We start from the raw sequence: 16,587 nt of genomic DNA on the forward strand, positions 1-16,587 counted from the left end.
ACTATACTAACTTAGGAAATGCATTAGAATTACAGACTTCCATACCCCACAGAGAGGTGGAGGCAGGCACCTGCCTTCCTACAAAGATCCTCAATGATGCCAATTCTGGTGGCTTAGAAACAATCTCCCAGATTTCATTCAGGGAGGAGGACCTCCCTGAGATTCTAGTAGCTCAGGAACCAAAGGTATGGGCGTAGAATAGGAGAAATGTAGAAGAGGTGTTGGAGGAAGCCTGCATGCCAGGAAGGGCCACCTGTTATATTACAACCAAAGCATTCAGCTTCTCGCTTAGAAGCCCTTTACCATCTGCCTATAGAGCCAGAATTAGTTGACCTATATCATGTCACTGTCATGCTCACAGGCTTGTCTTTCATGGTGTCACACCATGAGAAAGTTCTAGGTCCTCACATGGGCAGAAAAATCCTTCACAGCTTAGCTCTGCTGCCTCTTTCTGTCCCACCCTGCTTACTAGTGCAATGGAATCCTTGTTTCTGGAATGACCCTCCCTCATTGCTTTGTGCAGCCTTTTCTTCTCTCATGAGCCTTTTACCACCCACCCACTTTACCTGTTTCATGCCTACTCATCTATTTTGAATGGCGCCTTCTCACATACATCTTGAATGGCATTCAATTACACATCTGCCTTCTTCCCAAGACCAGGATGGTGTCCTGTATCTTCCTTCCTTGGCTATGCACCACTGATTTTTGTCTACTGCTTTTGCAATGCTTCTTAGCTTGTCTGTAAGAGGCCTTTACCTCATTCACTGTTCTATCTCCAGTGCCCACTGTCATGTCAGACCATTCTATCATTTCCAGTGCCTATTGTCATGTCAGTTAATCAAATATTTATGAGTAAATGATGAGGGAAAGTAAGTGAATGAACAGATATCAACAATGCATTAACAAAATGCTGATTAGGAGTTGTGAACAGGATAAGGAAAGCAGAGAGGCCAAGCCATAAATCTAGGCAGCTGAGTTTTGTTCTTCATTTAGCCAGCTCTTAGAATTAACAAGGAAATCAGAACTCATGACTCTACAGATGGGTTGTATTTCCTGGAGAAAAAGGAGAGAAGAATTCATGCTTAAAGATTTTACAACCGGGGTTGTTGTGACTATCAAGACTATGAAATTAAAATCATTCTTATAACAAGAATCTAAAATGAATATTAAAATCTACTTCTCTACTTCATCTTCAAGCATCCTTTGCATCCTCATCTCTCATGGAACCTGATTAAGGATGCTACATTCCCAGGTTGCTACAAGAAGAGACACTGTTTGGACAAGGTTGATCTTAGCCCACTTGGACCTGCTAATCCAGGTCTGTTCAGAACTGAGATGTGTGGCCACTACCTCGCACTAAGGAAGAAAACAGGGATAAGCTGTTTTTCATTCATCCACAAAGTCTAAAGTGGAACACAGGAAGAAGCCAGTGGTGTAGTATTATAAAGTAATGAGTACCATAGGCATGACAGGGAAACCATGCTGAAACCATTTACAACTGAACATCAAAGATAACGTGAGCACTATTCTCTCAACGCTGCTGTTCACAGGCCTTGACCCTACTCTGCAGACCAAGAGATGGGGGAGACCTTAACCAGCTTGCTATAGAAACAGCAGCTGGGTTACAAAGCTCCTCTCTTGGCATCGTTTCCTATGCCTTGCAGGACACATAGCCCACCTCCTAGTGACTCATGTCTGGTTACTGTAGGCTGCTCGTCTTCCATTATTCACTAGTTTTATAAGGGCTTAGTCGGTGTCTATGATCGGCAGGCCAAGTAGAAGATGGTGGAAGGACATCAAGATCCTCCCTTTGACCTTAGGTCATTCCTGCTCAGAGGAGAGAAAAGAACAAATGATCAGCAGTGGGACTACAAACGCAGGATCAACTGGCTCTCAAATGCCACATAGGACCATAGAGGATATAGGGTCAGGTATGGCCTAGCCAGGGTCACTTCAGAAAAGAGAAATGACTGCCCTAGTCTAGGGCTTACTACCTCCTTCCACATGTTCTGTCGAAGTGGCCCTTATCAGCAGCTATGTAGCCTTGAAGGCTCCTGTTGAGTCAGCAATCTCATTCACAAGATTACTGGGAAATTTTCCTAAACTTGCAGGTTTTTTTTTTTTTTAAATTGTTAACTCAAGCACAGGACTTTACCTTTATCCCCATTTAATCTCATTTTGTTAGTTTTGGCCTATTGATTCAAAGTGTAGAAATCTCTGTAATCCAGATCCTGCCATGTCAGGCACACTTATCCCCTCAGCTTTTTGCTGCCAGGAGATGCGAATTGGGCGCTCCATTATAGCATGAATGAAAAACAGCTCCACGATAGTCTTTATAGCAATGACTGCCAAAACCATGAGCCAGGGTGAGGCTGAATGCACACATTGTCCCAAGGCAAACAAAACCAGCACCTCCAGCTGCCCAGCATAGTCCAGGTCACCATGAATGATGGCCTAACATCCTCTACATGGTCACTTTACCCACCAAGTGCCATCTCTACACCAGCCACACTTTTCTCCTTTGTATAATGTAGCCTAAGGAATGACCTAAAATAAACACCATTATTAATGTCTGAAAAGGCCACAAGGAATTACACTATTAACTATTTACCTACAAAGTACACATAATTCCATGTATGGATATATTTATATTGTTTTAATTAACTTTCTCATCTGAGCTAATGGTACTGCCTCCAAGAGCCAAAGAACCTAATAAAACCCTCAATAACAGACACAAGAAGCCTTCTTTTGAGTTATTGGTCATGGCTGTTCAAGAGACACCCAAGACATACAGCCTACTGCTCTTAGCTTTGGTTATTCCCCAGAGGGTATATTACCTATTTAGCAATTAAATATTACCTATTTAGCAATAGGTAAGTCCCTATTGCTAAAGACATCATACACTTCAGAAACAGGGCCCAGAGACCCCTGAGCTGGAACTGACCTGAATTCCCCTTCCCCGAGGATTAGTTTTTATGGGAAAAGAAGGCACCATTCACGTTTTCAAAGTGGGGAGGCAGCCAACAGTTCTAACCATATGATACCTGAGAAGCACCTTATAACAGCACCTATAACCAATCTCTGTGTGTTTTGATAACTCTAAGGGTAAAGTAGTGGCACACATACCTTGGTGGTAATCAGTAGCTCTCTAATTGGACTTAACATCCAGTCAACAAGAGGGAAACCGTACCTAGTATTAGAAACCTAGCCAACTACTCAGTTTGGGTGAAGTCATGGATATAGAAGAAGACTCTATAACCACTATTTTATTAATCCAGCATAGTCCCTAACAACAATCTATAAACATTTGTCCTTATACTCACATACTCATAGATAAGTGCAAGTCTTCATCCCTCATCAAGGAAACTTCTCTTTACATCTGAAGGATACTACTATAGAAAACCACAACCAATCAAAATACAGAGTTGTGGAACCCAGTCCCATTAGATACAGCTATAAAACACCGTTACACATAAGGCTCAGGAAACATCACCAGAGAAGGGATGAGACATTGATTCTCTTAGTGACACCAGAAGCTACACACATGAAGTCTCAGCAACCTAGCTGCAAAGTGTAAGCTGAACAACAATGACACCGGTGGACATGCGAAAGTGAATGAGGCCCGCGAGGCCTCAACCCTACACAAAAAATTATAGACAACTGAGGAAAGCTGGGAGTGGGAGAGGTGGTCTTCCCCGAGGAAGAGCACACCAAAAAATTGTCCGGTGCCAAATAGCCAGTCCTGAAAACCTATATACAAGTGTCATTATATGGAATGAACAAGTTATGTTTACGGAGACATGCACATACACAAACACACGCCACATCACACCACATGATAATAATGACAAAAAGACAATGAATTGGAAAGAAAGTGGAGAGGAGTATTGTGGGATAGTTTGGAGGGAGGAAAGGGAAGAGAGAAATGTTGTTTCTTATAATCTCAAAAATTAAAACAAATACCCACCAGATATTTATGCCCAACATGGAGCAATGTTTAAACACCCTTTTTGTTATAATTCTGGAGCAAAGTACTAATTAGAGTTGCCTCTTAGAGATGTCTGGAGTTGTTCCAGATGGGATAAAAATCAATAGTGACATTCTTTGTGCTCAAAGAGTCCCTGAGTGTAAATTTAGTTTTCCATGGGTTTCCCGCAGCAACCACCTTTGATCAGTGGAGGGACAGGACTTGCAAACGGAAGGCTCCCTGGGGCTGAGAGAAGTGCTGAATGGAGTCTAGGGCTTTCACTTAAAAAAAAAATACAAAACTGGAAAATGAAATGGTTGTCTAAGCTGGCCAGCATGACCCATAAAATATTTTGATCAAAGATGCAGTTTCTGGAACACTGAGGAATGGCTCGGGAAATCTATGTCCCGGGATGCAGGGAGAGTTACAGCAGCTAAAACCTGGTCCCTGCTGTCCCATATGCAGACAGCGACGTCCTGATAGATGCGGCTCCGGGGAAACTTAGTGTTTCTTTAAACATTCAATTACGGTTACACAAACACATATTTTAAAGCCACCAGCGGATCTTTGCACAAATTAGGGATGCTAGAAGGCAAATCAAACAGATTCCCCAAAATAAGTATTTAATAAGAGTCAAGCTTTGTTCTGTGAAGAACTTTCTTACCATTCAGGACTTTGAGGAGGATAGTGAGGCGACTCTGCCAGCCTCAGATTAGATGACAGCTCTTGTGACTGAAGGGGCTAAGGCCACTCTCAGTTCAGTTTTAATTGCTGAACATGTTTTTAATTATAACAAGTCTTGGGATACCCAGTTGTTCATTGCTCAACAGGTAGGCCATTTTAGCACTCTGGAAGTTGCTAGTGGCTGTTCAAAGGTCTTTAAAAAATGGTTTTGTAATACATGTCCTTTAATGAGTGGCATACATGTCATCCTTCCTCTTTTTAAACATTCCTAAGTTTTTACACTATTAGGATGGAGTTCCTTCCTAGCTTGTAATTGTATTTTCTTATTGTAAAACAATAAAGCTTTCTTTTATAGTCCCTGTATTTAGAGCTACTTGATACACATATCATTTTAAAATAAAAAATGAATACCATGTACACATTTTCTAACATGATATTTACATTGGGTACATCATGGCTTTTTTTTAAACAACAGTAAAGTTCTTCATTATTTTAATCATCTCCTGCCAATTTAATTTTGAGGAAGAGACTCAGCAGTGAATGACTTTGAACTTGGGGCTAATTCCTAGCCTATAACAGGCTGGTCATCTGATTGTTCAGGCCCTCTACTATCCTGGGTGTTAAATATTTAAATGACCTTTTCTCATTTCTTACAGCTTCATTTGACTAAACTTTCTAAATTGGATCTCCTGAGCCAAAGACTATGAAAATTAAAATTTAATTAAAGGGGGCATGATTAACTACATTTTGTGTCTGACAGCATGAGGAGAAGGATAACAATTTTACCTCACTCACAGAATTGTACATTCACAAATTTGTATATTGCTTCATTTTTAATAGATGTGTAATCTTCTTCTTCTTTTTTTTTTAAAAAAAGGAATATTTGGGCAAAGACTGGTAATGCCAGAACATTCAAATTATGAAAACATTACTTTTAACAGAATGTGATCTTTAAAGTTGGCACAGGTGGGGAGTAAGGGTAAGCTGAGTGGAAAATATTTTCTTAGCAGGCATAAGGCCCTGGGTTTGATTAGCATTACTGCAAAAATAAAATCACTACAACTGGTGTAAGTAAACCAAAACTACGGTATATCAAAGGAATAGCTGTGTACTCACTACATGTTTTAAATTTAAATTCATGATTCATAATTTTTATTAAGTTGTGTTTTGTTTTGTTTTGCCGTGGCTGGCCTAAAAATTCCCCTTATACCCATTTCTAGTCTTGAACTTGTGGTGAATCTCCTGCCTCAGCTTCCTAAGTGCTAAGATTGAAATGTGCACCACCGTGCCCAGATGTTCCAGATACACACACACAAAGTTTCATTAATTTTATTTTATTGGTATGGATACTTTGCCTGCATTCATGTTTATGTACCTTGGGAGTGTAAAGTCCACAGTGGCTAGAAGAGGGCAGCAAATCCCCTGGAACTGGAGTTACAGACAGTTGTGAGCTGTCAGATGGGTGCTGGGAACAGAACCCAGGTTCACGTGCCAAGTGATCTTACCCTTCTGAGCATTTCTCCAGCCCTGTAATCTGTATATTCTAAAAACACAGGCTGATGAAGAGATTAGGAGGAAAGAAATTGAGAAGAGAGACTTTCAAGTTTCTAACTTTTCTAATTCCAAGGTTATTTTGGGAAAGGCCTAAAGGACTGGACAGGAATAAATTAGGGCACCTTTGAGATGATTTTCCACACAAATTATCCTTTGTCTGGTTGTCAGCATGCATTATGCTATCTTCAGTAACAGAGAGTAAATCACTTCCAGAGGGAGCCATGAAGAGAGCAATTAAGCCACTTCAGAAACCCAGAGAACCAGATGGGGCCAAGACAGCATTTTATATGAACGGGCATGTCAATAAGATGCTAAGCGAAGCAATGGTACAGGGGATGTACAAAGACTGCTATGTCAGCTAGAGACATCCAAAGCAAAGCCGTGTTTATAGGATAGACATCCACCTTTGCACTTGCCCTGCCAGCGCAGGGTCTGCACATTGGTTTATTTTGCTGTTATTCTTTGTTCCATTTCCCCCTCTACAGTCTTCCATTTTTCTGTTGTGGAACAGACAACAGTAACAAACAAACAAACAAACAAACAAACAAAGGCTTTCATACGATCTTTCCACTCTTCTAGCCCACGGCAACCCTCAGACCATCTGCAAACTTAGGGTCACAGCCTCCCCTGTGCTGGTCAACACGTTTCCCCAACAGCTAGCTAGCCTAAGCACGTGCACCACAGAAACATCTAAGTCCTGTTGCCAATCAATCATGACAACCCATAAAGGACACAGGACTCCACGGATGTCTTTCTGAGATCTTTGTTTGTTTGTTTGTTTTTCTGTGTCTCTCAGAGGGCATTGAGAGCACCAGCTACTCTTCTTGTTGTGGCCAAACATTTGACAAGAAGTATCTTCAGGGAAGAAGGTTTACTTTGATTTATAGTTTGAGAGCATAGCCCATCATGGTGGATAGGGCATGGCAGTAGGAGAGTGAAGCGGCTGCCCATACTGCATCCACTGTCAGGAAGTAGAAAGTGGACACGTGAGACAGTATAAAGTCCAAGGGTTTAGCTCCAGTGACCTGCATCCTCCAGAGAAGCCCTGTCTTCTAAAGGTTTCACAGCCTTCCAATCCAGTGCTACCATTTGAGAATCAAGTGTTTAAACACATGAGCCCACAGAGGACATTTTACATTCTAGCCATATGTCTTAGTTACCTCTACAGAGACATTGTCAAAGTCATATGCATGCAGCAATGCAAAAAAAAAAAAAAGGTGAATTTCCTACAATATTTTTTACATGGATAAAAGTAGAGGGGCTAGGGAGATTGCTCAATGCCTATAGGTCTTGCTATATAAACATGATGAGTTAAATTTGTATCCCCAGTACCCACATAAAAGCCAACATCTATGATCCCAAAACTGGGAAGCAAATACAGGCAGATTCCGGAGGCTTTCCCAGGGAAAACTTAGTTGTTTAGGTCTAGGCTCAGTGAGAGACCCTGTCTCAAAAAACACAGTGGAGAGAGCAATTGAGGAAGTTAGCTCTGGCTTACGTATATAAATACACATTGGTATGTATGCACACACACACACACACAAACTGTACATGCTCCCACACAAATTATAATGTCCAAAGAGATTATTAAAATGTTTACTTTCTGAAGACAAACACATAAAAGCAATATCATTTTTTCTGTTCAGAACTCTCAAGTATTTAATCCATGTGTTTGAATCTCTATTTTCAAGTCACCAGGATACAAAAAAAAAAAAAAAAAAGCTAAAACATATTATTTATTGTTTTTCAAGCCTTTGATCCACTTGGTGGTGAAGGACAGACATATAAGAAGAAACACAAAGAGGCAAGTTGTAGATCCCAGAGACCAGGCTGTGTCATTTTACATACGCTGATTTAAGGCGCTTGGAGGCCTTAGGTGACTAACGCCAGGATCTCTTCCATCTGACTTTCCCAGGGCCACAGACACAAACTTTGACAAGGTGAGCACCATGATTTGTTCACACAGAGACTGATTCTGGTTTTTGCGACTTCATGGCCTGGATGGATGTCTTCCTTCCTCTCCCTGTCAGCAAATGCCCCTCCCCACTCCCCATCTCCTAGCATCTTAGTGAAGAGTGAGGAAGAGGAGCTAGCTTTCCTGCAAGCGGGAAAACTACTGCTTTAACAGTTACTCTTTTAAGTACAGACTGCTCACTGGAAGACCTCATTAGTAAAGTAAGAGTGAAATAGATGAGAGAGGCCCTTTGTAACTGAGGTACTTGTAGGAGCGCCAGTGGGTAAAGGAGACATGAACAGAAGCTGTTCTCAGCAGCTACAATTTCTCTTGAGAAGTCACAAACAAAACATACCCATGCTTGTAAACGAGAACAGTTTTCATGGAACACTGCTTTAACTTTCTCTGTGGCTTTGTAAACAAAAATGACCTTGACTTACTCATTCCTTTCCAGGCTGAGGATCAGTTCTTGGTTCTCTAGCTGCAGTTGCACAGTCAGCACATCTGGATGATCCTGAAAGATGAACAGGAAGAGTTAGCTGAAAAACACTTGGCTTTGCCTTGCCAACATCTGGATGTTCTACATCAGTAAAATCAGTGAGGAGGAAGGAGGGGGTGTTGAGATCGATTGAAAGAAGGAGGGGGATAGGGAGATGGATAGGTAGATGGTAGATGGATAAGATAGATGATAGATGGGGTAGATCATAGAGAGATGGTAGATAGATAAAAGACATACAGAGAGACAGGCAAACAGATAGATATTGATGATTTACTTCTGGGGACTTTCTTTGACTACAAGTACAGAAGAACAGAGTGACAGGGCTGCAAAATGGGCTCTCTGGTTCTGATGTGGCCTTTATGCTCTTTTTTCTTAACTCTTCCTCCTTGGACCTTTCCCTCTCATCATAGCTCCATCCACCCCATCTTCCTCAACTGTAAAAAGGGCACCTTTATTCCTTATCTGCTCATGGCAGAAAAACCTGATGTCATCCCCCAGGGTCCCTGAAGGCAGAACTGCTCTCTACAGCACCTCTCCTGCTGCCAGGGCTACCTTCCACCCTTTCCTCCACCCCTTTCCTCTTCAACCTACAGGCGACTCTCCTTACCACATGGCTTCCTCCTGTAAATCCTTCTAATCCTGGCTCTCTTGGGTCTGCCTTGGCTTTCTTTTCATTCATGCTCCAGCAGTGGAGGGACGCCTAAACTTCAATCTTACAATGAGCCTGTGCTCATTTCCCTGCTGCACTGATAAGATAACAGCTTTTGAACTTGGCCTATGGTTCCCAATGCCCTCTACCCTGCAGGCTTTCACTTGCTTCTGTGCATGCCTACAACTGCCCTCCTCCCTCCTTCCCTGGCTCTAGGTCCTGCCCTGAGAAGTTGCACATGCTGGCTTCTCCACCTGGGATGCTTTTCCTGACTGCCTACTTAAAAGTCAGCTATTAAAAGAGTCCCCTCACTACCAACCTCCGGCAGTTTTGTCCTTTCCCCCTTTAAAAGGACAGGCATCAGCAAGACACATTTTGGGTCAAAGGTTTTGTGAATGGGTTGGTGTCCCTTTCCCTCCACTAGAAGTCCTTCCTAGCTATAGGAGGTGGCCTCTTCAGACTCCATATCCCCTGCTGGTAGAAGTCTCAGCCGGGGCCACCCCTACAGATTCCCAGATCCCTCCCCTGACCCAGAGATGGCCCTCTACCGGTTTCCATTCTTTCTCCCAGCCTTCCTCCTCCCCAGTCCTAATCCCCTCCCCTGTTCCCCTTCCCATCCTTCTTTCACCCCGTTCCCTCCCTCCATCTACTTCAGATGTCTACTTTATTTCTCCTTCTGAGTGAGATTCAAGCATCCTCCCTTGGGCCCTCCTTGTTACTTGGCATCTTTGGGTCTGTGGATTGTAGCCTGGTTATCTGATACTTTATGGCTAATATCCACTTATAAGTGTGTACATACCATGTGTGCCTTTCTGGGTCTGGGTTACCTCACTCGGGATGATAAAGACGGAGCAGAGATTGAGGGAATGGCCAACAATGATGGGCCCAACTCGAGACCCACACCATGGAAGAGAGCCAACCCTGGACACTATTAATGATACTCTGTTATGCTTGTAGACAGGAGCCTAGCATAGCTGTCCTCTAAGACGCTTCATCCAGCAGCTGATGGAAACAGATGCAGAGACCCACAGCCAAACAATAGGCAGAGCTCAGGGAGGATGGGGGGGGCACAGGATTGAGGAAGCCAGAGGGATTAAGGCTACCACAAGAAGATCTACAGAGTAAACTAGCCTGAGTCCATGGGGGCTGACAGAAAACGAACCACCAACCAAAGAACATGCATGGGCTGGACCTAGGCTCCCTACACAGATGTAGCAGATGTGCAGCTTGTTTTTCATGGAGGTCCCCTAACAAACAGAGTGGGGGCTGTCTTTCACTCTGTTGCCTGCCTTTGGATCACTTTCACATAGCTGGACTGCCTTGTCTGGCCTCAGTGAGAGAGGATGTACCTAGTCTTGCTGATACTTGATGGACCAGGATGGGATGGTACACTGGGGGCCTCCTCTTTTCTGAGGAAAAAGGAATGGAGGAATGCGGGAGGTGTGAAGGGGAGACTCAGAGGAGAGTAGGGAGGGGGCTGCAACCAGGCTGTTAAGTGAATTAAAGACAAAAGGAAGAGCATCATACTACTTGTGTTGGTTTGCACTTCTTTATGAGGTCCACTGGAGGGCTGGGCAAATAGCAGGTGGGGGTGAAGGAAGGAGGCCACCCATGCCAGGGAGACGGCTCTGCAGGCCTCTCTTCTTCCTGCTCTACACCCCTCTCTCCTTTGTGTTCCTCCACTAATCCATTTACCCAAACACCAGTGTATATAACCTAGTCCTGGGGATGGCACTGCCCACACTTAGGGGGACTCTCTCTATCGCAGGGAACCTCACCTAGACAAATTCCTCACGGATATGCCCAGACACTAGTCTCTAAGGTGATTCTTTAACTTATCAAGTTGGCAACCAGTATAAGCCACCACAGTGTATTAGTGGAGGCATGGATGCTACAGGAAAAATCCAGTAGAGGAAGAGAATGGAATGATATTTTCATTCCAATCCACTCACTGCATTGGACATTTTAGTTTAAAAGCATACTCACATCCATTTTTCTAATTGTTATTGACTGAAGACCACAGCGCGCAACATTCTTTTTCTTAAGATGTTATATTGATTGATTTACCTAATGGAACTACAGTCTTTGTGGGATGTGCAAAGTACTATATTTGCTGAACCAATCAATCAAATGCTAATCAATGTGCCAAAGATACTTAAGCAGTGACTACAATTCTATCTTTTAAGCTGTAGAAAGTTCCTCTAAACAAATATGTGAAGAACATCAATGTGCTTTTTAAAACAATAAAATAATCATAGGATACTTACGACACAGCTGAAAATATAGAATGTTCCTACAATTCTAGAAAGCCCCTTTCTAGTTTGCTCTTCTGCTGCTGCTATCACAAACATTGTTACTGAAAGAAGTCTGTGGAAGAAATCTGTGTTATGGGTTAGAGGTCCATCATTGCCGGAAGCCACGGCAGGAACTGAAGCAGAGACTGTGAAGGAATGCTGCTTACTGGATTGTCCCCGCCAGCTCGCTCAGTTACATTCATTATATGCTCCACGCCTACCTGCATAGGGCTGCTACTGCCCATGATAGGCCTATATGTCTGCTTTGTTGGGTTAGGATCTGCCCATATGTTATAGATTAAATCTGAGAAGTCCTTCACAGGCTCATGTTTCGAATGTTTGATTCCCAGTTGGTGGCACTTTTGGGATGTTGTGACATGCTTAGGAGATGCGTCAGTAAGTAGAAGCTCTTGAAGGTTCTTAGTTCCCTGGTTTTGGCTGCACTTTCTGCTTCCTGGTGTTTCTTGAGGTGAATAGCCTCTGCCAATGTGTTTCTACCTCCACAAGCTGGGATGCCACAGCATTCCTCTGCCACGATGAGTTAAAAACATGAGCCCAAATTAATCTTGTTCCACTATACAACAAGGGAATTTAAACTATGTTCATAGCAGCTTTATTCATAATAGCCAAAATCTGGAAACAACCTAGATGTTCCTTATCAGAAGAATGGATACAGAAATTGCGGAACATTTACACAATGGAATACTACTGAACTATTAAAAACAAGGAAATCATGAAATTTTCAGGCAAATAGACAGAAGCAGAAAAGATCATCTTGAGTGAGGTAACACAGAACCAGAAAGACACTCATGGTATATACTCAATTATAAGCAGATATTAGCCATATAATATAAGCTAAAATACAGAAAAACAGATAAATCTACAGACCCAAAGAAACTAAACAACAAGGAGGACCCTTGGGAGGATGCTTAATTCTTATTCAGAAGGCAAACAGGATAGACACCAGAAATGATGGAAGAAAAGGAACAAGGCAGGAGCCCACCATAGAGGTCCTCTTAACAATTATTCCACCCAGTAGGGGGTCAAAGCAGATGCTAAGACTCAAAGCCAAACTTTAGACAAAGCACAGGGAGTCTTATGAAAGAGGTGGGGGATAGAAGGACCTGGTGGGGACAGGAGAACCACAAGGAGACCAACAAAGCCAAAACAATCTGGGCCTAGGGGGACCTGCAGAGACTGACACATCAACCAAGGACCATACACAGAGAGAACCTAGACCTCTTGCTCAGAAGTAGCCCATGGCAGCTCAGTCTCTATGTGGGTTCCCTAGTAAGGGGAACAGGGAAAGTCTCTGATATGAACTCAGTTGCCTGCTCTTTGATCACTTCCCCCTGGCAGGGTGACCTTGCCAGGCCACAGAGGAAGAGGATCCAGGAAGTCCTGATGAGACTTAACAGGCTAGAGTCAGATAGTAGGGGAGGAGGACTCCCTCTCTCAGTGGACTAGGGGAGGAAGAAAGGGGGAAGAGGGAGGGAAGGTGACACTGGGAAGAGATGAGGGAAGGGGCTACAATTGGGATATAAAGCGAATAAATTAAAAAAAGCCATGTTCTGTGAAGTATTTTGGTCACAGTAAAAAAAAAAAAAATTCATTACTGTAACTCTATGATGTCAGTTTACCTGAGCAGCCTCTTAAAGTCCTTTTCTCTAGATGTTCCACATTTCAAGGCTAGAGGTTAGGGCTTCAGTTTAGATCTGGCAGGGTCAGGGATGTGATTCAGTCTACAGTGTCCCTTTTTCATTTTTACATCCCACTAATTACCCTGTACCGATTAATTACTAATTAATATTAATTAACATCTTGGTTTTCTTTATAGTTTAGTCATACTATATATACTTCTAAACAGACATTAGACTCATACTGTTCCCATTCTTCTATGGTCCTGCTGGTTTTGCCTAATCTTATACCCATAGGGGTTGTTTGTTCGATTTGTCGTTCATTCTTATAGATTTATAGTATTTTATTGTGTAGAACAATTTATATATCCACAGTCATAGAAATAGATGTTCACTGATGTTTTCTCTGATCACTTCTGTGTGCATGACTTCATAAATCTGTGTCATGCCCTCAACAGAACAGGTTCTATGGGTGGTGGGATTTGTCCATCTGCCTTCACTGGGGTTTTACAAACTGTTTCTAATATATGAATGGATCATATTCTCTCCATTACTGGATTCATGTTCCCACTACTCCACGTGTTTATAGACATCTGACAAAAAAAAAGTTCAGGCAAGAAAATTTGCCAAGTATATAAGAGCATGTTGTTGAGGCTTTATTTGTTTAAAATTTTTATATCTATTCGTTTATTGAGAATCTGTGCAATGGGGCTGGAAGTCAGCGAGCAACTTGCCAGAGTTGGTTCTTATCTTTATCATATGGATCCCAGGCTTTGAACTCAGGTCATCTCATGTAGAGGCAAGTGCCATTACCTGATGAGCCATCAGCAGCCTAAAGCTTTAGTTTATATCTCCACCACCAGTGACAGGCAGAGAATCTTTGGGACATGTGATACTGCTCTTCCATGAAGTTCCAGCTCATGCTTCCTACCACTGAGCCATATCCCTCTCCCTTTACATATCTGTCAGTGGCAGATTTTACCATGGAGGGTGTGTGCCCCCCTGAAACTTTCTTGTTAATATAAGTTTTCAACCAGAAAACAAAAGATCAGCATTGCACAGATAAAAGTATCATCCTTTTGTTCCTTCCTTCCACAAGTGTGGGTACACCACATCCACATCCCCCCACAGGCACACACCCCCTTCCCATGCACACACCCACACATGCATGCAGACACACATCCTGAATTTTCAATGACTTAGAAAAATCTGACCCTGACCTTGAAGCTGAAGTCATGTGGTAATGGGTTGGCACCAGGCTTAGCAGGAGCAGAGAATCACCCTCAATAGCCATTGTCCATCCTATCACAGCCTGGAGGTCATCCTTTCCAAAGGGCCCACTCAGAGCCAGAGCCATCCATCTAAACCATCGTGCTGGAAGGTCTCATTTTTCAGGCATAACAACAATATTAAAATACTGCATTCAAGGGAACTCGGGAATAACTAAGTCCCTCTCTAGTATTAAATAAATGCTTCAGACTGCAGCTCTGGCAGTCATGGGGCACAAGGGAGGCATTTATTGCTATGAATATTTAGAGGCATTTTGATTACCACTTTAATATTAGCATGTTAGCTCTAGAGCCAGCAAGATCTGCACACCGCAGAACGGAGAGAAGACAAAACTGAACTAAACGTAGGCTAGCAGGGTGAGGAATTAAGGCACAGCAGCACTATCATGGGAGGTCCCTGGCTTGGGGCCTGTTAGTTATTACATAAGTGACAGTGATTTTTATCCATGAGTTGGTGGTAATCTTTATTTTTGCACTGGGAAAATTGATATTAGCAACCCATGTGTCCAACTGTGAATAGAGAGCACAAACTCTCCACACTAAAAGCTGCTTTTGGCAGAGGCACGAGGGGCTGGGATTGTAGCTTAGAAGTAGAATACTTGTCCATCGTGTAAGGCCCTGTGTTGAATACCTAGAACTGCCAATATGTGTGTGTGTGTGTGTGTGTGTGTGTGTGTGAGAGAGAGAGAGAGAGAGAGAGAGAGAGAGAGAGAGAGAGAGAGAGAGAGAGAAAGTGTGAGTGTGTGAACATATGAAATGAGGTTTTTAATCTTTACTTTCTAATACTGGGCTTACTACTTATGTAAGGAAATCTCTTTCACTTCATTCTGTGGCCCAAGACATGCAACAGCTATGTAATTCATTTCTCCCTCTTGGGAGTATATGACTGTGTCATAGAAAGTATATTCCACCTTCCTCAGCCCCAGAGAGGGCTTTAGTTCCCCTTGACAGTGCCTCCCAGCCCAGTTCTTGATCCTCTGAAGTTCCTGATCATGGAGTTAATTATTCTTACATTTGTAACAAGTGTGATTTCTGTAGCTACAGCCAGCAGTTCACATGTGGCCTAACCATTGTTTGTTGGCCATTCGCCATTGGACTAGTCATGACCACCTTAGCAAGGCTGTGAGTTCTCTGCCTGGCTCTGCCTCTTCTAGTATCTATCACCACCAGTGGTCAGTCATTTAGAGTTTCACTGATCTGTTATTTCCCAGGGAAAGAGAACCTTTTTGAAGGCAGGAATGTATATGCCTCACGTGCGCATGCTTTCTGTTTCAAGTATGGCTACCTAGATACATACATAGGTAAAGAATGGAATAGGGAGGTGATGCGAGTTCCCAAAATAACATTTTACTTGGGAAGAAAAGAGACTCCAAGACTGTAAACTTCCTCCCATGGGGCATGAGAGGCATTCTGGACTCTTCTTCTAGCCATGCACTGTCCCTGAGAAATACATAGAACCTCTCTAGGTTATCAAGAGGCTGTCTACCACAGCCACGAATCTGACACCCCTGAGGGGCCCAGGAGGGTACACACAGGTCCCATACATAGTTAGTGTGGGCCAAGAATGAACATGTATTCTGTTCTGAGGATGGCAGGCAGAACTTGCTCTGTTAAGAGATATCTTTCCTGTTTACCATTCTCTTCCCCTTAGGATGCTGGGACAGGCAAGCACTCTGTTGTACAGCCCCACCTCCAGCCCCAAGGGAGCTGAATGGCTTATTTATCTACGGTACTGGATAAAGTGAACACTGACACTCCTTTCTCGTCTCTCAACACCCTAGAGAAGACTCTGGATCCTCCTGCCCCATTCCTGTGCACCGCAGAGATTAAGACAACAAAATAAGAAGGGGAGGCTCTGCCCAAAGATTTAAGGCTTATGGGCATTGACATATGATTCAAGGTGAAGAGTGGATGGTGTGGCAGGGAGCATAGAAAACATGGGTCCACCAGCATAGGGCACAGCTAGGGAGAGCCTGGCAGGGGTATCTTCTTTCTTTCTTTCTTTCTTTCTTTCTTTCTTTCTTTCTTTCTTTCTTTCTTTCTTTCTCTCTCTCTCTCTC

At 43.0% G+C, this 16,587-nt stretch overlaps 1 protein-coding gene across 1 annotated transcript in view; it reads right to left on the reverse strand.

Moving 5' to 3' along the window:
* The window catches only part of Adam12 (ADAM metallopeptidase domain 12), a 256,510-nt gene that overhangs the window by 221,499 nt on the left and 18,424 nt on the right, over window positions 1-16,587 (reverse strand). Inside the window, exon 2 of the mRNA XM_055608905.1 lies at window positions 8,600-8,673. Coding sequence (XP_055464880.1) covers window positions 8,600-8,673 — 74 coding nt within the window. The remainder of the gene's footprint in view (window positions 1-8,599; window positions 8,674-16,587) is intronic.

Source organism: Psammomys obesus, unplaced genomic scaffold (assembly GCF_907164565.1).
Source record: "Psammomys obesus unplaced genomic scaffold, mPsaObe1.curated_primary_1811, whole genome shotgun sequence".
NCBI lineage: Eukaryota > Metazoa > Chordata > Mammalia > Rodentia > Muridae > Psammomys > Psammomys obesus.